General features: G+C 42.4%; 1 protein-coding gene across 4 annotated transcripts in view; it reads right to left on the bottom strand.

Moving 5' to 3' along the window:
- The window catches only part of nbeal2 (neurobeachin-like 2), a 33,087-nt gene that overhangs the window by 5,714 nt on the left and 5,193 nt on the right, over window positions 1-22,180 (bottom strand). The window contains exons 1-45 of one of the 4 annotated variants that reach the window (XM_063879143.1): window positions 21,334-21,470; window positions 20,215-20,303; window positions 19,904-20,068; window positions 19,253-19,334; window positions 18,809-18,921; window positions 18,476-18,558; window positions 17,717-17,802; window positions 17,312-17,615; window positions 17,080-17,186; window positions 16,714-16,800; window positions 15,778-15,861; window positions 15,449-15,547; window positions 14,669-15,321; window positions 14,456-14,588; window positions 14,051-14,170; window positions 13,603-13,942; window positions 13,296-13,378; window positions 13,110-13,202; window positions 12,748-12,919; window positions 11,881-12,014; window positions 10,818-10,977; window positions 10,434-10,536; window positions 10,093-10,243; window positions 9,676-9,831; window positions 9,371-9,530; window positions 8,725-8,813; window positions 7,896-8,594; window positions 7,601-7,785; window positions 7,263-7,419; window positions 6,063-6,206; window positions 4,695-5,018; window positions 3,216-3,365; window positions 2,943-3,100; window positions 2,660-2,784; window positions 2,458-2,575; window positions 2,160-2,317; window positions 1,943-2,076; window positions 1,749-1,856; window positions 1,565-1,660; window positions 1,303-1,427; window positions 1,007-1,147; window positions 796-926; window positions 595-704; window positions 360-477; window positions 89-186 (exon numbers count right to left, since the gene is read on the bottom strand). In XM_063879143.1, the coding sequence (XP_063735213.1) occupies window positions 89-186; window positions 360-477; window positions 595-704; window positions 796-926; window positions 1,007-1,147; window positions 1,303-1,427; window positions 1,565-1,660; window positions 1,749-1,856; window positions 1,943-2,076; window positions 2,160-2,317; window positions 2,458-2,575; window positions 2,660-2,784; window positions 2,943-3,100; window positions 3,216-3,365; window positions 4,695-5,018; window positions 6,063-6,206; window positions 7,263-7,419; window positions 7,601-7,785; window positions 7,896-8,594; window positions 8,725-8,813; window positions 9,371-9,530; window positions 9,676-9,831; window positions 10,093-10,243; window positions 10,434-10,536; window positions 10,818-10,977; window positions 11,881-12,014; window positions 12,748-12,919; window positions 13,110-13,202; window positions 13,296-13,378; window positions 13,603-13,942; window positions 14,051-14,170; window positions 14,456-14,588; window positions 14,669-15,321; window positions 15,449-15,547; window positions 15,778-15,861; window positions 16,714-16,800; window positions 17,080-17,186; window positions 17,312-17,615; window positions 17,717-17,802; window positions 18,476-18,558; window positions 18,809-18,921; window positions 19,253-19,334; window positions 19,904-20,068; window positions 20,215-20,303; window positions 21,334-21,363 (7,155 nt within the window). In that variant the 5' untranslated portion in view covers window positions 21,364-21,470. Of the gene's footprint in view, window positions 1-88; window positions 187-359; window positions 478-594; window positions 705-795; window positions 927-1,006; window positions 1,148-1,302; window positions 1,428-1,564; window positions 1,661-1,748; window positions 1,857-1,942; window positions 2,077-2,159; window positions 2,318-2,457; window positions 2,576-2,659; window positions 2,785-2,942; window positions 3,101-3,215; window positions 3,366-4,694; window positions 5,019-6,062; window positions 6,207-7,262; window positions 7,420-7,600; window positions 7,786-7,895; window positions 8,595-8,724; window positions 8,814-9,370; window positions 9,531-9,675; window positions 9,832-10,092; window positions 10,244-10,433; window positions 10,537-10,817; window positions 10,978-11,880; window positions 12,015-12,747; window positions 12,920-13,109; window positions 13,203-13,295; window positions 13,379-13,602; window positions 13,943-14,050; window positions 14,171-14,455; window positions 14,589-14,668; window positions 15,322-15,448; window positions 15,548-15,777; window positions 15,862-16,713; window positions 16,801-17,079; window positions 17,187-17,311; window positions 17,616-17,716; window positions 17,803-18,475; window positions 18,559-18,808; window positions 18,922-19,252; window positions 19,335-19,903; window positions 20,069-20,214; window positions 20,304-21,333; window positions 21,471-22,180 lie in introns of those variants that run through there. The other 3 variants (XM_063879140.1, XM_063879139.1, XM_063879144.1) reach the window with 3 other exon arrangements.

A 22,180-nucleotide genomic window follows, 5' to 3' on the forward strand; every position in this document is an offset into this window, starting at 1 on the left:
TAGTAATGTGATAGAAAACGGTTTTCAAACTGAAACATAAAAGCGACTTGTTTATAATCAAGGCTGTGATTGAATACGGGAGATGTACCTTCAGGAGCTGACAGGGAGTCTGTCCAAAGTTGCTGATGATGCCTTCAAGGGCCTTACGCTCCGTCTCGTTGGCAATTGCATCCAGATCTACAGCGCCTGCAGGAGAGCCCAACGAGAAGCTTGAGTGAGACTCACAAACAACACAGATAAACACTTTCATGTATAAAGAGTGAAGAGTAAAATTGGAAATCAGGAGAAATATATTATTGTAAAAAGCTAAGGAGGTTCCATTGATCTCTAAAACAAAAGAGTATCCACCTGCGTCTTACCCTCATAAGTGCAGTAGTAGAAGACATTGAGGGCGTTTACTGCCTCTTCGCCTCTCTGCTTGTAACCAAAGATCAGGTCAATCCACTCATGGAGGTGACTGGACACATGCTCACATTCCTACAGTTTAAGATACAGAATATTGTCATCTTTAATAGTTGTCTTAATAAAGTGTGTATTAAAACACATGCACCATTGCTAGGGTTAAGACTCTGTACAGTGTTTGTGTGAACTCACCAGGGCTTTTCTGTGCTGCTTGATGAAGTCTTCTCTGGAACTGGCCCAGCGAGGCAGCAGAACATCGGCCACAGCATCCTGAGATATCTGCAACTGTCCCAGGTCAAAGCCTGCAACAATAAAGCCGCATTAGGTTCTGTCATTAAACTAATAATTGCATCATCACAGAGCGAAACCGAGCTGATTAATTTGCTTCCTCACCATTCATGTTCTGCAGGAATTCTGGGAAGTAGAAAAACTCTGGGATGAGCTCTTTGACGTCAGCTGGACTCTCCATGCGAGCCTGCCAGGCTGCTGCCACCGAGTGGAACTGTCGGTCTGCGCAGTCAAATCTAAACGACAGAAGTTACAAACATGAAGCTGCAAAAAAATGATGCTTCATGAAATATAATGCACCAGCCAGCGTCCCCACCTGCCGCTCTGCAGCTGGATATGCAGAGTTGTGAACGGTTCCATGCGGATCATGTAGTGCATGACTCCTGCTGCGTTAGAGTAGTGTGTGCCATAGTGGAATTTGTCGATGGTGCCTGTTGGATCCTCAAAGCTCTCATACCTATAGACAAACAGAAAAAATGTCCATTGATTGAAGCAGAAGACTGATTATTGAGCATTTTTAGCTCCTTGTTTGAAAATGCTGCATTTTCAGTTAGCTACTGGTGGGCAACCCTTTTAATCCAACATAAATCCCATTGCTATATAACCACTTACTTTTCTCTGACATTCTGTGCATGGCGGGAGTTGACCACACCAATGGGTTTGGACAAGTCTCTGAAAACTGACGGGTCCTCCAGATCCAGAATGGGAGAGGTGTAGTCACACAGGATCCAGGGGAACTGAAGAGAAAGGAAAAACACCCAAAAACAACATGATGCTACTTCGAACTGTTAGTGTATCTTCTATTGTTACATTAGGATATAATATACATAAATATAGACAGTGCAGAGTGTCAGTGGAGATGTAGCATACTCACCACAGGATACTGCGACAGGTCGTTGTAAGTGCGTCCAGAAATGGTGTTCAGTTGCATCAGGTACTCGAAATTGGAGATTTCTCTACACACCCATTTCTGTTCAACACACCAACATAAATCCATCATGATGAGCACAATTGAAATTAGAGTAACACCCCATAAAGATAACTGAATCAAAAATTACCTGTGTAAGCCCAGATGCCTTCAGTAACTCTTGGGGGGATCGAGAGCCAAAGTAAAACAGGTTGGGAGGCCGCAGTCCCAGAATCCTGGAGTACACTTTGTTTCGTACCTGTAAAGGCAGACAAAAATCATTAAATAACATGAATTGAATAATGATATCAGCGCAGAAGGAATTACTTTGGAACTGAGTATCACCTTCTTCCTGAAGTTGATGAAGTAGTGAGACTGGTCGATGAAGAAGAGCTCCAGTGCAGATCGTCGCAGGTTGTAGCGCCTCAGATGGACTTCTCTCAGCTGAGACAGAGGTCTCTTGAAATCAAACCCGATTCCTAAATGAAGCAGATTTTATTCACTTCTGTAAGCCTACAGTCCAAAAGTTAGATGGGATGCCCGTCGTCACATATTTTCTTACCTTCTTCTGTCTCTTCTTTCTCACTGCTGCCATCATAAAAGTACAGATGGTGCGTGGTAACCTCTAGACGACCCGGAACAACCGCCACGATGGTGATAAGCTCACAGTCTTCAGACAGAACCAGTTTTTCTTTCTGGTTCTCGTCTTCTCCCTCCACCCTGACAGCAAATAAACATTTTAAACCATAACATATTTACTGACATTTCAATTATGTAAAAACAATCCTTGGTTGATTGTCCATAGACGTGCTGTAAGCTGTGGATACTGGAACAAAAGTATGTGGGAATTAAAGACTCACTTGTTATCTAAGAAGACGAGGTCCTCGTCTCCTAACTGATCATCCTCCATGTCACTAACTTTGGCCTCCTTTGCAACAGCCACAGGGAGGGGTTCAGAGCTACGAGGGCTGTCCGCTCCTGGAGATCACAAAAAACATCTTTATTGCATTTTGCCTACATGACGAAGAGCAGCGTGCACATGTTTTACAATCAGTGACATACCCATGTTGTCCCTCAGGGCGCTGGCCTCGCTGTGAGGATCATAGTTGAAGTTGGGCACAAGCTTGAGACGCATCTTTGAATAAGTCTCTGCGTTGGACAATTTCAATTTCACCTCTGGTTGAACTCTGGCAAAATAAGGCAAAGGAAATATTACATTTAAGGACATTCTGGAGGTCAGGAAACACTTTACGGACAGAATAGTTTCAGATAATAGCTTTCCCCTTATATATGGAGTTATATGTCATTCTTGGTCAAAGTGATTACAAGAAAATGGATGTCATACTTGTTGGCCCACGCTCCTCTCTCACTGGTCAGAAGCCTGCGCAGAGCTCTCCAGTGCTGCCACACCACCCCCTGCTGGCTGGAGCTCTGCTTCTGCACACTCATGTACCTGTTGTTCTCACTTTTCGCTCGTTTCAGGCAGGGGTCCACAATCACTTCCTGATTACAGACAGCCAGATACAAATCAGTCATGGAAAGGCTAACAGGCTCAAATGCATTTTAGGAAGCTGGTTAATGTCAGTGTTTGTTGCATGAAGCTTGAAAGTTTAATAACCTGAAACTTGGACTTGCTGTCGGATCTGTCTTTGTCCCGTTTATAGGCTGTACTCATCAGGTCATCGAAGCAGGAATTCCAGAAATTGGACATGATGTCATGGCTCCTCCCAAACCTGTCCAGCTCATACTGCTCCATGGTGGGCTGAACCTGGAGAGGGATGTACAGAAGGGGGAAATTAACACACACATTCAGATAATATAGCACACGTACGCATAATGCCCTACCTCCTCTTCTACATAGAGCCAGAAACACAGATTTAAATATTGAGCTTTTTTTTTCTTGTTCTTTTATTTCTCTTTGTGTCATCACACATCCCTCCATGGCTTTCTGCCTCTTTTTGTGTCTCTTTAGTTGTAATTATAGTTGGTTTTTTTCCTGAAGTTGTTTTGCCCCTTTTTTGCTGATGTTTAGCATGTATTTGCAGTTGTTTTTGGTCACTTTGTTGTGTAATTTGTTGTTGTTGGTTTCTTTTCTGGTCATTTTGAATCCCTTACTGCTAGGCTACATTTTGTATGCTGAAGCAAATGGGACACTGAGCCTTTGGGAATGCCTACAAATTATCACTTAGATGATAAACGTAAATTTCCATGTTTCCCTTAAGCCATAACTCAAGCATTTTCAAATATGGTTGGTTAATTATTGTTTGATGAAGCTTACTTTATGGTAAGTGTACACAACACGATGAACCTCATTGTAAAAATGAGAGACAGGACGGGAAAAACACTTCCCCGCTTCTTTAACTGTTTCCCTGTGTCTATTAATTGAATTAGGAAAAATCTTTTTACTCCTGCACTTCAACCCCATCTGTTGTTTCATTATTTCCTCTTACTGTCTCAATGCTTCACTCTAAAGCATGGAGTTGAATAAACATACATACACTTAGAACTACCCTATACAATTACTCAAAACACATACATACTGTAGGCTAAACTGTTAATACGGTCACATCAACCTTCGGCCAAGTTGCAAAACTGTCATGGCAGCCAAAGTTATGCCACACTGTATAATTTATTGTTGGATCTGTATACAAAAGTAATCTAAACAAAACAGATTTATGAACGTTCACTGTCACACAGAGCAATGATAAATCCTCCAGATCGCAGTGAGTTTGTCTGGCGTCAGCTTCAAGTTTGAGCATACACTCATATCTGCTTAAAATACATTGAGGGTCAGCTAGAAAGAACCGTAGAGAGTTTAGAGTTGTTTTTCTACATTCTAAACTTATGATAACAGTTTTTAAATAAGTGGATTAGATTTCTCAGCCCCACACAGGGAGGTAACCGGTCAGACCTGGGGGCACAATTGCAAAATGCTGAATGTGCACTAATGTGACACAGAACAGAGCCAGCAGTATCTCAGAGAGGATGGTTGATTATATATGCTCAGTCATACCAAAGACTGGAGAGGAGGCCCCCTAGACTCTCTAAACAAAATATAAATTACATCTATGTTTAAATTCACAACCAAAACACCGACCTGATGCTGGTAAAACTCCTGCCACTCCAGAGTGTGGCAGTAAGTCTTTAGGTCCTCAGCGAAGGTGGTGCTGCCATTAGTGACGGGCAGGTTTGGTAGTAGTTCATGGAGGGTGATGGGGTCGGCGTGCTGGTCAAGCAGCGTACGCACGATGGGCACAAGCTGCGAGTAAGTCTCTGCATGTCCACAGTTGGTACCGTCCATTATCCCTCCTGGCCACAGGGGGGCGCCCAGCTGCCCCAACAGGAAGCACACCTCCTCCCAGCTCAGACACAGGACGGTCTGAAGAAGGCTGTGGAGCTTCACATAGGCCATCACACACACCTGAAGAGAGGTAACAGGCAAATCACTTGCTATGGTTCTCTAGAGTTCCAAAAAAGATATGATAAATAAACATTTATATGTTATGGCTTAGTTTTCCAGATTTTGCTAAAGGGGGAACATCTTTGGTAGGATAGACTTTTTTCTTTTTCGTGTTTAGTACAGTCGAAGATGGATAGGAACGTAGGAAAGGAAGGGAATGCTATGCAGAAAAGGTCCAAGGTCGGATGGTGCGGTAAAAGTCGACCTTTACCTGGTTAGCTCTCATGGCACCGAAAAAAGGATTTAATCAGTGGTACAGGAGTATTCAAAACCACATTTTGAAAGTACTGCAGTAAAACTAAAGGTTTTATATTATGTAGGTATCAGCTAAATAGGCTTAAAGAAATCTTTTACTGATGTTACAAGCTGATGAAGTACAATACGTTCCTCTGAAAGGAAGGAGAGTAGAAGTATGAAGTATCATAAATCTAATGTTAAACAATCTACTTAATTACCTTCCACCACTGACATTAATAAAGCCATGTTTATATTCCTTCTGTTTAATTTGTGAAATTAAAGAGTGGGTCCAGGCTTGTTTTAGTTCCAAGAGAACTACAGTACATATGTCAAGGTGCCATGAAATTGATTTATTTCAAACTTGATTCTGTGACCAATGGTAAAAGCGTGGGGTTGTACTGCTTTGAAGATGAACACAACCAGCAGTATGTGATGGAAAGCCTTATGGTCAGCTCATGTATGACCACTTGCTCAATCCCACAATCATCCATCAGCCATAACTCTGAGAGAAGCTGCCCTTTCATACGGAACACTCCCTGAGAGGAATGCCGGCAATGTCTTTGAAAGGAAACCCATAGAAGGCCTAGCATTTCCAAAATGGCCTTATCTGACTGCACTTCAGTTAAATAAACACTGTACACCCCTTTCAATTTATTTCCTGCAAAGTCAAATAACACAGGTGTTTGGGTTGTGAAATATTGTGAAGTTATTTTTAAATTGGGCGGGCTGTCTGGTTGACGGAAAGGACACGTTGTGTGTGCAGCTGACCTGCGAGTGCTGCTGCTGGATGTATCCGGTGATGATACGCAGGCCGATCTGGGCCATTTCCTTCAGTTCGGTGTTCCCTGGGCTGCCAGGGGTGCTATGCCAGGCCTGCAACTTGTCCAGCAGGTTTACCACCCCCTCAAATATCTGCAACAACACAACATTTACCTTCAACAAAGGACTTGAATAAAGGCTAGACCTGTTTACACACCTTGCAGCATCTACTGTTGGACAACCAAAAGCCATTCACTACATTAAACAACCTAGAATAAAAAAGGTGATTCAAATGCTACCTTCACCCAACCATGACTCTCCACCCTCCAGTAAAACATTCAGGAACATTTAAACATAGTAACCTTCAACAACCACACCCAGCTGACCATGCTTTGTGTTAGATGTATTACTGTATTGCTTCTCAAGTCTATATTAATACAATATCTAATATTTTCTTAACTTATCAAATGTAACAAATACAATTCACATCACATCCTGATAATATAGTTCCACGATGTAGTGAGTGTGTTAATAATTGTATTACATTTAGCCTGTATAAATTATGATATCTTGTTATCACAATATTAATGTCAAAGGACGACATTTCCTGGAAGACACACCATTGATTATTTGTGGACTGAGATTAGTAGTTCATCAGTAATCTAATTTCTACTTATGTAGAGTATTTATGGAAATCAAACATGGGCCGCCTTGCACTGGTAGTAAACTCCTAATGTAAGTACTGCAAAGTGAAGTCCCACAACAGCTTCTGTCTAATTAATGCTGTTCTACAAAAGATACCCAAAGTGGTTTTACTATTCATCCCCAGACACAACAAAACAAATTAAAGGAATAGTTCAACTGTTTTGGAGATAGGTTTTCTTGCGGGTTAGTCAAGAAGATCACTTCCACTCTCATGTCTGTACAGTACATATAAGGCTACAATGAGCTGCTTTATAGTCTGTTTTTAATCAGCTAGGTTGAAATCTGAAAGCATGGATATGGAATTAAAGTGTATCATGATATTTCAGGTTAACTGACTATATTCTTACCTAGTTGTCAATTTATTTATATATTAATCATTGACAACTGTGTATTTAAAGTTAACCAACCTTTACCAAAATAGCCTTTCGATAGTCATGAAATTACTCTTAGTCCCAACAGAACATGTCAGTAGTCTATATATTTTAATTTGGGTGTTTGATGTACCTTTTCACTCCACAGGGTGTGGTTGTCTGTACCCTCAGCAAACAGGAAGTCCTGCAGCAGCCTGAGGAGGCGAACCAGGCTGGGACAGAAAGGCAGGGTCACACCCTGAGCCTCCCTCAGGTCTGACAGAGACGACTCCAGCATCATCTCCAGCAGACTGGAACAAAAGTTGCGAACAGGATGAGTTAATAACCCCAGTGTAACATAAAACAATGTGTCTGGATAGTTACACAAAAGGTGACAGTTTGAGGTGTGGTTCACTTTATTTTTCCATTGTGAGTCACTGCCATTTCAATGTGTTTGTGAGTGGAGGCAAATTTGAAATCACTGTCACTGACCTGCGTTTGATGTCATCGGGAGGGCGCACCAGTTGGCAGGAGGAGCCCAGTTTGGTGAGAACAGAGAATACCTGTCCTCTCTCTCTCCAAACCACATCCTCCGAGGCCTCCGGCCCTCTGCGGCTCCACAGCACGGAGAAGACGATGTTGGTGAGCAGGTTGCACAACTCCTCTTCAGGGGTCTGCTGTAATGCAAACAACACCCACATTCTGAATCCAAGACAATAAATGCTCTTAAAAATGACAAATAATAGGTTTAATATGAATAACATATGAGCGGCGAGAGCAGCCCTACCTGTGGGTTGGATGTATTGGAGATGGTGTCTCCAGTTGGAGGGTCCGTCCCATAGCTGGTATCATCCAGCACGTTGGACAGACTGGAGCTCTTCCTGGGTCTGGCAGGCGGAAAAGGTTTGCTGTTCTCTAGAGGAGACGGTGTGTTTGTCAGACTGCCTGCAGGAGTGTGTGTGCCGTTATCTCCCATGCCCCCTAGGTCCAAATCAAAAGGGGTGCCAAAGGGGGAGAGCGGCTGGTAGTCTCTCCCCTCGTAATCAGGGCGAGATGGGGTGATATCAACTGCATTAGAGATGGAGGACGAGTGGCTCTCCTGGTCCACTGAATCAAAACACTTAAAATTAAGGGAACCAGTGAAGTCTTTAAGTGTACTTCCACCTCCACTTGGAGGAGACTGGGATAAATCCGAGAATCCCTCCGAAGTGTCTCGATGGCCACCTTCATCCTCCTCCTCCTCATCCCCGATGTCCTGCGAGGTGCGGTAGTTCAGGAACATGTCCGGGTGTGCGTCCTCTATGACCAGAGATTGCTCCCTTTGCAGTGGCGGCCGGTAGGAGGTGTGGTTGCTGGAGCCTGCGATGCTGGCAGCGTGGGACTCGTAGGACTCTTTCACATACAGCTTGGTAAAAACATCCTGCCAGCCGGGCTGCTTAGCGAGCTGCTTCACATAATCCTCATTGGAGTAGATCAGATGAAAGAGCTGGGGTGATAACAAAGAGGACCAGTTTGTTTGTATTACAGAGAGCATGATTGTGTTTGGGATGTTACTTTTGCACTCAAAAGTTGACTAAGACAGTTTAAAAAGTGTATAAATTAAAGAAATTACTGACCTTGCGACAGACATCTAGGCGGACAGTGAGTTCAGCTCGATGGGAGAGACAGACGACAGCCAGGAGGTCTCTGAAGTTTGGGGTCGCTTCTGTGGGGCAGAATTTTTTTTAAGTGTTGGGATCCTTCATAAACTCACCTATTATCTTCCAAAATCGGAATGATAGTAATCAAGATATTATAGATTTACTTTTCCCTATTTATGGAAAGTTTCCTGTAGAACCCAGATCCTCAGAACTATGTAATTTGGTTTATTATATCATGGGAAAATCAATGAAAATGTTATGGACATTTTCGGGAAATAATAAATGGATTTAAGTAGGAACTTATGGAAATAAAGTGTTAATGACTTCAACAAATACTATCTTGAGAATCAGACACTGCTGACAGCTTTTATGATATCACAGTTTTGCAACCAGGGAAACACAACGGTCAATAAAACTACATCATTTATGAAGCAGATGAGTTTTTGAGAATTCAAATCTTTTTTTTAATTTGAATTCTGATATTCTTTCATGACAGTTTTTTAAATGTTAATGAAAAATATTTGAAATCAAATTTTCAGCTGCTTCAGCATTTAAAGACGTCTCTTTCATCATTCATTTCCAGCTCACTCGACCCCAGAGCACTGAGCTGCTTTGACATTACCTGTAGCAAGGACCTGCTCGTACAGACACCGCACAGTATTCATGGTGACGGGGATCGCATCTAGGAAACAAACCAGGCCAAGATATCCGAAATCCTTGAGCTTGATGCGCTGCTTGTTTCGCTCAGACACTCGCTCGCTTTTAAGGATTTTGTACAAAACCTGCAACATGGAAGAGATATTGTGTAACAGTGGTTGTTTTTTCAGTTCTGACAATAGATCACACAGGAGATGCTGTAAACGGCAAAACATCTGCCAAGTGTTAAGCTGAAGTATTTTAAGAAGATGCCACTTCAGTTGTTCTCACCCTGAAGACCCTCTCTCTGGCCTCGTCTCCGAAGCTCGGAGTGAGCAGCAAGCAGTACAGCTGCTCTACGCCCCACTCCAGCAGCACGGCCTGCACCTGCTCCCGAGGAGGGCTGCTCCGCAACAGCTCATACAGCACGTCCAAGGCCCTCACCACCTGATTGAGAGAGGAGAGATTCATAAGGAAGGGGTGAAAGGGGAGAATAAAGTACCAACAAATATGGATTTAGGGAGGGTAGTGTTTTAAGTGGTTACATGAGGAGCTCGTAAGTATGGAGATGCGAAAACATGAGGATAGATCAGGTGGATGATCAGGGAGAGTTCATATGGGGATAGGAATAGAAATATCAAGCTAAAAAGGTCAAAAGATAACAAAATAAACTCCCGAAGGAACACAGGCATAAAACATATGCTCTACCTGCTTCTCCTCTCCGACAGACACAATGTAGGCGAGAACAATGTGAATCTCCTCTGGAGTAGGAGACTTTAGAAAGTCTTTCAGCAAGGCAAAGAGAGAGGTTTGAATCGTCTGCTTTTCATCGGACAGAGCGCTGCCATCTTTCTCCACACTATGAGCAAAAAAATGAGTAAAGCAATCAATCACTTATCTCAGTTTGCATTCAGGTGAATAGAAAAAAGATATAGTTAAATATGAAACAGTATATTTAGACTAACTTTTGACCTTTTAAAACATATTTTTGTTGGACATCACATTGAAACCATATGTTGAATTTATATAAGTGTATGTCAGAGGTTCACCTGTAGTATGTGCGAATTGTATCCAGAATAAACTGGACTCCGTACTTCTTCTTCATTCGCTGCTTGCCTTTGTTAAGCACAGACACCATGTACTGCACGTGGGCTTTGGAAGAAAAATAATACTTCTGTCATTTTTCTCCAATTTGACATCGCATTCATTTACAAAAAAGGGAAACACAGTGAGGCTTCAGGCGCAGATTCACTCATCACAGCCTGAACTAGAAACCTTAATGTGTTCTACCTCTGCTCTCTCTGCTTTTAGCCTGCTTGTGCTCCTTTCAGTGTAGCTTATGCATTCATAAAAAGGGACACAAACAGCTTCGGCACACATGAAAAGGTTCACAGGTGCATTACTTGAAGACACGAGGGCCACTTGTGCCTTACCCAGACAAACGGTAAAATGGCTTTTAGTCCAGATGCGGAAATCAAAGAGCAGGTGCTGGTAAAGTTGCTGTAGAAGTGGGCTGTTCCCCTCATTGAAAACCTGATCCAAGAGCAGCTGACAGGCCATTGAAACGTTCATGTCCATCATACTGCCAGGAACCTGCAGCAGAGCAAGTCAAGAGGAGAGGTGTTAATGTGTGTTTGTGTTAAAGATTGCTATTTGTGAACTAGGGTTTATGGACTGTCTATATTTGGTAACACTTGATTCTGCAGAAATGGGAGCTGAGTGTATGTTTAGTATATGAGTGTTTTTGTTCTGTCAGTGTTCATGTCTTTGCCACGGTCAAACTTGGCAACCCCGTGAGATATTATGACACAACTTCCTTACAGGATGCTCCACCTTCACAGCATGTATTTCAACATATCCTGTCAGACAAAATCTGTGTCTGTGCTGCACCAACATAGCATCTTATTGGCTGCCACCATCAGAGATCTATTACCACTGTTTGACAATTGAAACTTCTGAATATCATCAATTAAAAAAAATCATTAATACATATGGCATACTGAATACTTGTTATGCACAAGGGGCTCAACAACTCATTAATTTGAACCTTATAAGAGTTGTCCTTAATTCCATATCAATAAATAAGGTTATATTCACAGTTTATATCAGCAAAAAGCAAATATGCTCAGTTTTTCTTGCTAGCAACACACAAAGCATTTTGGAAGTCTTTGATTTTGATTAAATTTATATTCATCTTCCTTGCTTTCAACATTTTTTGTTGTTGTTGAAAAACACATTTTATAGCCAGCTTTTGTGCTCAGTGAAAGAGCCCTCGCAATCTTGCAAACGCTGCATTCATTTTCCCACACAAACATGTGATACTGTGATTCTCATAGAACCAATGCTGTTTCAATAACACCAAACCCATTCATTACACAGCAATTATACTGCGGCGCTACAATAGAAAAAGGTCACATATTCACTTTCGGATGCTAATCAGCTCTTCTCGTAATTAACTCCCACTTGCTAGAGCAACACCAAGAACAGGGTGCTTACTTTGCTGAGCATGGCTCCTATGATGCTCGGTCCATGGCAGAGCAGCAGGCACTCCTGATTAACAGGGTGATGACGAATCAGGTTTTTCACCATCAGCAGGAAGGCGGCTACGCTGTTTCTCTCTAGTCTGCCCTCTGAGAGAAAAGAAAAGGGGCAAAACAACATTTATGGTTTCCTGTGTCTCCCACAGTGATATTTCTGCATTACCAAGCACTTTATTGACATTAGCATAACTCAACATGAGTTGTGGTTTTGGTATTTTTCTCACTTTTGTGCATCTGATTCATATATCTCATGTTAGACTTCTTGCAGAATAAGGTGCATTGGGCCACTTAACTGGATAAATACTGGCAAATGTTATACCTCAGGCTGCTTAAGACATTTAAACTGTTAGCATTGATTTCACAATCTGTTTTATGTTTGTGTGTTTTATATTATAGCATGTGCCTCTTATCTGTCTTGCACATCCTGTTTGTTCCTGCACTATGAAAAGTGTTTAGACGCTGACTCACCGCCATTACAAATTATCTTCTGATTCTAAACTAAACAGAAAATCATATTTATCATTTAACATATGATTAGTAGTGAACAAAAAGAACCAGGGACAACGACACAGTTAGCCCTGAAAGCATAACGTATTAATGATGCTTTACAGGTTGATTTACCAAAATTACAAAAACGAACATACAGTGTTTTCTGACTTACATACGTCTACATACGTTCGATGCTCACAGTATTCTAAAAATGACATTAACATAGTGACATTTCCTTCCAGAAACAATGTTCCTGCCCCTTCATTTTAAGGTGAACTGACCCTTTCATTAAGAAAAATCTACTAGTGTAAATATCTGAGCTAAAGGAGCTGACCTGCAGACTTGTTGAGTGGCAGCAGCATGGCGGCGGGGCCTCTGGAGGAGGTGAGCTCTGGTCCCAGCAGGTCGGTGATCTCCTTACTGCCGTTGTTAACCTGCTCTGCTTCACATACCTGCTCGAGCAGTGGCAGCAAAACCCCTACACCTCCCATCACATTTACAACATCCTGCAAGGGGAACAAAAATATATCTTCGGAAACTTCCAAATTCGTCCTATTTAGATTAGAAATTGAATTGATCATCCAACAAGGAAAAATGAAAGCTAAAACAATAAGGAGACTGGTCATGGCGGACATTTCAATTCTCACTCTCTTAATTGACTTCTCACTCTCTTGATTTAATTGTGTCACATCTAACCTTGATGTCCCAGTTCACTACACTGTGTCCTGTGAGCCTGCCATCATATTGGTGATTGGGCGACAGGTCCAGACATTTCTGGCTCTTGAACGCCTGCAAAATACAAACAGTTACACGTAAAGAAGAATATTTTACTGGGGTTGTTCATAATTCACATAATAAAAGCAGTGTTATAAAATGGATCACCTGTGGAGTGTAGTACAGAAGAAGCTTGCTGTTGAGATCAGATAACTCTCCCTCCGCTTTGAATAAGGACACGTGATTCGGGCCTGTGAGGGGGAGCAAAAACCAATGTAGGTCACAAAATATGCAAACGTTACTTGGTATGCATGAAAATAAGAATCCTAAGGGGAATTATTTGATTTACTTCAGTATTGGTTTCTGTACATTAGATTGTCTAGTGAACTCTGGAAGAGCTAAGAGCTGAAAAAGTCAAATTACAAGGTGTATAATGTTTACAACAACATTTGCATTGTTGCACTGCGTGACATACCTGCAGCATGCAGAGCTCTTGTCTGTGTCGGCTGCAGAGCCTCGTGGCAGATGAAGGCGGTGCCCAATAGCCCATCCAGAGACGTTGGGGTTCCCCACTCTGTGTCCTGCAGTCCTGCTGGGATGGTGTGCACTGTGTTCTCTCTTGAAGACCCCCAGCGACCTCCTGCAAAGGTGGCTGGGAAGGACTGGGAACGGATAAGGGAGGGTGCATGGGAGGGGAAAGAAAACTCTGGCGTTGATGGGTTGGAGGACGAGGATGTGGGCAGGTTGGGGGAGGTGGTGGTGGTGGTGGTAGTAGTCCGGTTGCCTGCAGATCCGATGCAGCAGGAAGTGAAAGGCTTCAGGTGTCATGTTGGGGGAGAAAAATAGGAAGTGAGATTAATAGGGCAACTATTTAGAAACATGATATCTATTGCCAGGATCATTAAAATACTGGTGTCACTTACCTCACTGAAAGATGGAAAGCGAAGCGGAGCCGTTTTGCGCTGCTCTCCGTCGATGTAGATGGTGACCAGGTTCTGACCAAAAGGACGACGGCCTGGGATGTGGACTATAGCGACTGAATGCTGTGAAGATGATGACACTAAATTAGGTACATTTATGTATTGAGAAAATAGCAGCACAACATAGTCTCCAGACAGTTGACAGCTTTCATTCAACCTAATGATAGACCTCTCCAGCTCCTTCAAGAGGAGCACTTGATTATTTTTCAAAGTTACGGGCCCAGACAGCACCGCTTAGAAAATGATGTGTTATTTTCTCCTTGATCAAATCCATTTTTATTTGGGACAGGCTAAAAAAGGAAACATGTTGACTAATATCCTAGCTGTACTAAGTGTGTCCAAACTCACCCAGCATGAGTCAGCTAGTGGGTGCTCGGGCAGCGTGACAGCCATGTATTCTTTTTTAGTGCAGACAGCCACCACCAGCACTCCCTCCAAGGAGAAGAAGGCCTCCAGCCCAGTTCCACTTGCTGTGAAGAAACTTTACAAGAATACTTTCTGTCAAAAAGTGTGCAACACAGACATCTATTTATAAAAGCATGCACTTTAACTTCTCTCTACCTGTAGAGCTGCTTCCTGCGGGGTCCTTTTCCCATGTCATACTGAACCCCTGTGACAGAGTTTGCACGAGGTTTACGTTGATTAGAGGACTCCGAATGACATGGGAACTCCATGTTGAGGCAGAGCCAGGCATGAAAGGCAAACCCGTTGCCTGGCCAGCGTTGGACTGTCGGCACCATAATGCCAGCCATGGGGGGCGTGAGGTCAAAGTACTGCAAGGCACTGTCCTGGCCTTCTCTGGCCGCCATGGATGAGAGCACTTGGATTACGCGAGCGCAGTAGGGGTGCACCTTCCCCACCACTGCGCCATTGTCCTGATCCACCCTGAGCAGTCTGAGCAGGCTCTTCAGCTCCTCTGGTCTCAGACACAGGGAGCCCAGGTCCTGCAGGAGGCCAAGCAGGGCATCTGCACACTGCCTGTCTAGATTCTGGGGCTGCGAGAGCACCTGCAGCAGAGCCCCCACCATGCCTGCCTCGACAGCCACGGTGCGACAGGATAGGGAGCCGCCACAGACGGTAGCCAGCCACTGGGCCACCAGCAGCTGCAGGTCTCTCTGACCTGACAGGTCAGGCAGCCACTGCAAGAGCAGCAGCAAAGGCTGGTCGTTACTAATGCCAAGGTGATGGGCGTGGGCATGCTCACCTTCCACTGCCTGGAATAAAAGACAGAGAATGAAGATGATATGTGGTCATATTATCAATAACAACACAATTTAGATAAGAACAGCTAATTGACATCTACTGTCACTCAGTGGGGATAATGAGTGCTGTGTGTTATACCATGTTCATCAGCTCCTGCAGAAGCCTTTTGGTGGGTTGACCTTGACTCTTCAGCACATCAAACAGCTGGGAGTAGCCAATCCTCTCCTTGAAAACCTCCTGTGGGGAAATGAGACAGAAATAGGCTGGAGAAAGCTGCTCCACAGGGGATAACTAGTTGGCACACTTCCATACATCGGAAGGGAATACAATGAGAGGTCTTAAATGAACGGAAACCAGCTTTCCTCATCAGGATCTAACTCTTTCTGGGATTGTAGGTTATATCATATGTAATAAAGAAGTATTAGGGATGTAAGATTTGACCACAGAGCATCAAAAAGGTGTCTTACCTTAGCAGAGGGGGAGTTATTCATTATAGCTGTGAGGACTCCTAGGGCATGAACTGTAATACTGTCTGATCCTTTTTCCAAAACCTACATAAGAATAAAGATTGTGTTTAAACAAAGCTGATTGAAGCATTGCAGAGTTCAAAACGTGAATCATTAAAGAACCAAGAAAGAAAACAAATAAATCAGCATTGAAGAAATCTTTCACCAGATGAATGAATGATTATCTGTAAAGTGCAAGGGGAAGTACAGCTCATTTCCTTTTTTTTTTCCACACCACAATTATTGGAGCAGAATGGGTAAGTGCATTGCTGTACCAGTCACTAAACAATTGCCTCTTTGTTAATGAATGATAGAATCTAGCATGCAAAATCCAAAGCCAACCACCATAAAAATGTTTTTAAAAAAACTCAGGGAAATCCCCAGTATTGCAACAAATTAGGCAATATCAAAACACCAAGTCCTGCCAGGTATTTTAAACAAGACAAACCGGACACACGACAAAGCAGCAAAGACAAAGAGTAGAAGGAAGACATGCTTATTGAAAAACCACCATTTCATGCATGCACCAAGAAAAACTCAGCATGCTCTTCTTGCCTTTAGATGTCAACAAGAAATTCAGCCTCTCATGTTATATCAATCGACACTCCAGCACTAGCAAAAATGAATCCTTCAACTAATCATTTGAATCCTGCGCTCAAAACTATTGCCAACTTGTCCTTGATTGTATTTTTTTTTAAGTTGGATTCGATACATTAAAAAAGGGAGCTCTAGAGATGTTAATGACTAGCCTTTACCTGCTTTGTTTACAAAATGAGAGAAAGCCAGACTTCCTGCTTGAAGTTTCCTGTTTAAATAGCTCAGAGCAGTTAACGAGAGGAGAGAAGGCTGAGTTTCCTGCTGAGAGACCAATATCAACACCAAGTGGGGGGGAAGTACCTGGTCCACTTCGACCTCTGTGAGTAAACAAGTAGTGAGGTCACACACAACCTCACGTTCCGGTCTATGCATGTTGCTCTGAAAGAGCTGCAGGATGTACACATGGAGCAACAAACAACATACACACAACACAGAAAGACAGACAATTAAACAAAACAGTCATCTGTCAGAGGTAATAGAGATCCTGGTTTCTCTACAGTTGCAGTGGGGAACATGTGTCTTAGCAGTAAGGGGAAATATAAACTGAAAGCATTAATGTTTTTGGGGATATTTCACCTTGACCAAGCAGTAAAATAGCAGTATGGCATCCAGGCAAATAAATTAGGAAATAGACATGACATTCAAATAGATGAGCAGGTTTCTGACCTTGCTGTTCTGAACCAGTCTAAGGATATGTTCAAAGCAGTTGTTGTTGAGGAACACAGCCTGCAGGACGGGTCTGTCAGGGCACTGCAGGATCTCAGGTACAGCAGCTAGAATTGACAAGAAGGATGTGTACTATATTTCAGACACTGGGAAAATCGATTATTCAGCGTCCATACTGATTAAGAGACATAAAAAAAATGATCGCTCAGCTACACTTGAGTCCTGCTCTTACTTAGCATTTGGCGCTGGAGGGAGATCAGGCTTTCCTCCCAGTTCTGCCTCTCTTTCAGCTCACTGCTAAGAGGACGGTTCCAGTTGAGCAGCTGGAAGTAGCTCTCCAGTATCGTCCTGATCTCCACCTGCCGCTCAGCAGGGCTGCTGGCATGAAGCAGGTGAATCATCGCCGTCAGGCACTGCAGGGTCAGCCGTGAGAGAGCCGTGCTCTTGGGTTCGGTCGAGGCCCGGCAGCACCACACTCGCAGAACAGAGAACAGGTCCTCAACAGAGTGAGGGGTGATGGAGAGAAGGCCATTCTTCTGTAAGAAAATCATACGGACAAAGTTAGTCCCTCGAAATCAGTCTTAAATTGTGGTGTTTTCATGATAAATACTGATGAACGTGGGAAAGAATAGCAGACCCTTCCACCGCTGATGATAGAGCCCTGGAGATGAACAAATCTTCTTGTGATGACCTCGGGGATCTTCTCGCTTTCCTGCAGACATTCTGTGACATTCAAACCAAGAAACAAAGTTATAAAAAATTTAAAAAACTTACTTCACTCATCACTTAGCCACCATACAGCAACCATTAATACCATGCTGTCAAAATAAAGTGTACATTTTGATTGTTTATTATCATAGGAATAATAAATGTCACATGGTTGAACATAAGTTCCCCTGCAATGACACCGCTGTACTTTGGAATTACATGAAAAACTAAAGCTTAAGTCTTTCTAATTGGCTAGGTATTACACAGTTGGCTCTTTACATCTCTAATTAAACCCTGCTATTATGGGATAATCTTCCTAAAATGTGGACATACTGTAATTTGCCCAGGCAGAGATTTCCCACATGGTTTATAGATTAGTGCTAACTGATCAAATGGGCTGCTATATTTAGAAATGCTTGGACTCCGGAGATTGAAACTTGATAATTAGATGGTGAATAATTAAAGTTTTAAGCCCAAAACTCTCACTGAATGCACTGACCAGTTATCTTTCACTATAATAAACACGGCAAAGAATTTGATTTTGAGAAAACGAAAGGTCAGACTTTTTCATGTCAAAGATGACAGATCTAAGTGGTGTTTAGGCAGCAGTGGGAACATTCAGATTCTTGTGGTATGTGAGGTCTGACAGAGATCAGTGTGGTAGATCTGACGAAGGGGAGTATCTCACCGTGGAAGAGAGCAGGCAGCTCCTCTGGCAAGGCCAGTGGGGAGAACTTATACTTGTTCCTCTCCAGCAAGCTCACCTCCTCCCTGCAACAAACAAAGCCTCGAGTCACTGCACTGACTCACATCACGCCTAGTCAACGACTGCCACTAAAGCTGGCATTATGAGGCTTGACTTCAATGATTGTAAGCAACAAGACAGGGTGTTACACATCACCACAAGGTTGGGCAAGATACTAAATCCATCTAAGAGTATTTGGGTCTTTGTGTGGCTAAATTCCACCTCCCACACATTAAACAGGCGATCTTTAGGGCAAAGTAGGCAGCACACACTCACCCCGCCAGGCCTCTCCTCCATGTCTGATAAGGGTCAAAGAGATTCTCAAACATCACAAGTCCGTACTGCACAGCCAACTGCAGAGACGACTGCTCCCCTTCACCCTTCTTTAGCTGTAAAAAATAAAAGTTTGGAAATATATTTTGTGATTCTTCCTCAACACAGATTCATCTTTATCTGTAAAATATGCATTAAATACACATTCCAATTCAAAGAATAGAAGGTCAACTACACATCCATCTCTTTTCAAGTGTAAACAAGTTTGGTTACTTCTGTATAGGCTTCCTGTACCTCTGTTGTATATCACTTTTCTGCACAGATTGTCTACAAGGGCACAGAATAATCCCTGCATGATTGATTTACTGAGCTTAAAGTGAAGCTAACTCCCATCATATATCAATGAAATCAGTGTCCTGTTTGAGGTACAGTTTATCTTGGCCTTACCTGGCTTAAACAGAAATTCAAAAGCTTGATGGTTTCAAAAACAAAACCAGGAGTGTTGTCTGGGTCTATGTTCTCCATATTCCTAGAAGCAGAGAGAAATGTGTGCAATTGAGTATTAAGGAGGATGCTTACCCAATAAGGCTGAAAAAGACACACTACAATGGACGCACAGAACATAAGGAGGAACATCCTGACACTGAGTTGCAGCCTGTTTGCACAACCTGCTTGCAATTTCTGGAAAAGTTCAAAAACTGTAATACATCCAGTTCCTTTTAGTGCCATTGCTTCTTTTGTTATTAAAACAGAGTTAACATTTAAAAAAGGAAATTGAGAAGGGATAGGACAAAATGACCTAATTCCATATATTACATACAAACATTTTAGGTAAATTTGCATTTACAAAAAATAGATTTAGTCAAATGCCAAGTGCATTCCTAAATAATATTTATTTCATCCGTAAACATATGTCTAACAGGCTCATTTCTATTACTTCAAGTAATACCACAACAAATATGAAAGGAATGAAAAATAACCTGTAACTAGAGACTTTTCATTATAAACATCTATATTTGATTTAACACAGTTCCTTTATATATAGCATGTTCATGGTCACGATGAATAAAACGTATACACAGGAGGCGGAGCCCTCACCTGCAGACTATGATGAAGAACTTGATGAGGAGCAGGGGATGAGGGACGGTGCCGTTGGACTCAGGGGGGTCGGTGAGCTGCTCTGCACTCTCCCATAGCTGTGTACCGAGGAGCACCAGGACCTCCTTGGGAAGCAAGGGCACCTCGGAGCTGCACTCCTCCAGCCTGAAAGATGGGAGAGGTTATAGGGGCTTTGTTTACACATGCCATAAACATGTCAAATGGTATCTCACAGAAGGTCGAGTTCATCCTGATATGGGGAATTTAAACTGGTGGGAGCTTGTAGTTTGTATATAACTGTTACTACTCACCTCCGTGGCTCCAGTGACTGCACATCAATGAGTCTCTCAAAGGAAGCCACGAACGCCTCGAGCCACTGCTGCAGATAACCCACGTCTTTCTGCAGGAGGGAGGAAAGAACACATGAGGCCTTCATGCGTGCAGGCATGCAGGGTAAATAAATAAAAGTGTATGTGAAAAATGCGCATGGTTACACTATAAGCATCAATGGCGCATGTTCTTTGCAGTTGTTCAGGTACTGCTCTAAATAGGTTAAGCTTTTAACTGTGACAGAGGCTGAAAACATTGCAATACCCTTGTGACCCGTTTTTGTAACAGGATGTTGCAAAGAGATATATAACTCACAGAGGAACACACACGCCAATTCTTTCCTTTTCTTAACAGGGAGGTCAAAAGAAATGTTCCTATCTTTTAAGTTTAAAGTTTCAAACATTCAGTAAATTATGTCAACTTACAAAAACATCATCTTACTGTAAGCATGTCATATTAAATGAGACATTCCTGCTTTGATGCGTCCTTATAGACTCAATTAACAATATTTAATGTGAGGATGTTTACACACTGATGGTGTTATCGCAGCTTTGATCTGCCTCTGCAGTGCAACATATCCTGCCACTCTTACCTCTTCACATGAGTCACTTAGAGTCTCACATAGAACAAATGTGACATGGGTCACCAGGGAACCAACTTTAAACTTAATTATTTAAAATACAATTTCAAAAACACAGGACATGCTGAAATGTTCCTCGATGTGCCGTGTGATGGAGTGCAGTGCAGGAAAGAATGGAAGACATGAGTTGTTTCAGACTGACTGATTGACTCATTGTACACAAATAGCATAATGAACAGCAAACAGCACATGATATTGCAATAAATCAAGTACTTCCCCATAAGCCAACAATCAAATAGGTCTAACATTAGCAATGAGTAAACCGTTACATATCGGTCAATCTAAAAGCTGCTGCAGTACAGAGACCCAAAATGCTGCAAAACTGGAGCTCATTGCATGTTTTATGTGAAGTAAATTGCCACGGCTCCTCTAGACAAATGTATATCTAATGCAGTGAACTCTGAAAACAAAGTGCAACTCCATCTGTTCTAATGCTGCATTAATGTTAAATGTACATTACCAACTGGCATTGACTTATGAGAAAGTCCATCTCTCATTGTATGTGGCTGAGCAGGGTGCCAGGTTCCCGCGAACCCAGTCTCAGGTAAAGCCTTCAGTTTATTGCCCAGCTGGCAGCTCAGTAGCTGCACATCACTCCTAAACCAACACCAGCGTCTGACGCGCCCCTTTATGGCCTTCTAAATGTCAAACAAGCAACCAGGAAATGACATTTCACTCTAACTGTAGTTTATTTCCTTCACTCGTGGCCTCCTTGTCAAACCCTTTCCTCTTGTGTTGCTACTACTATAGTTGTGAGCAGATAGAAAGGGAGGCGTGTATAAAAAAAAAACTTCCCACAGAAACTATGAAACACCGGTTATGCGTAAAGGCTTTTGGGGAACAGAAAGATGTAGAAGAGAAACAAAACCGAATATATGCACAAACAGACTTAAATGGAACAAGTTTAAACAATGAATGCCATAATTACAGCAAATTGTATTTTCAGTTGGAGTAAGCTTAGTTCATATGCCTTCACCCTGTCACCCTACTTTATGAACAACATCTGATAAATTATGGAAAGAATCATATTTAAGTCGTAGATCACACATGTACTGTATAATATATCTGTGCTGATTGAAAACAGGAAACCTAAACGAACAACCTATTGTTTGGTGCCTCCAACATCTTGACAATCAGGTATCTGAAACATTGAGTAGGTGAGGCAAGGTCGTGAAGACATATTTGAAACACTCCTTTGGCTTTGTTTTACTTTCCATTAATAGATTCAGTAGCTGAAAGACTGAGTCCTCCCTAACATCACTCAGCATATGAAAACAGGTTTTTCTTAATCGTCCAGTGTTAATGAT

Source organism: Eleginops maclovinus, chromosome 3 (assembly GCF_036324505.1).
Source record: "Eleginops maclovinus isolate JMC-PN-2008 ecotype Puerto Natales chromosome 3, JC_Emac_rtc_rv5, whole genome shotgun sequence".
NCBI classification, from domain to species: domain Eukaryota; kingdom Metazoa; phylum Chordata; class Actinopteri; order Perciformes; family Eleginopidae; genus Eleginops; species Eleginops maclovinus.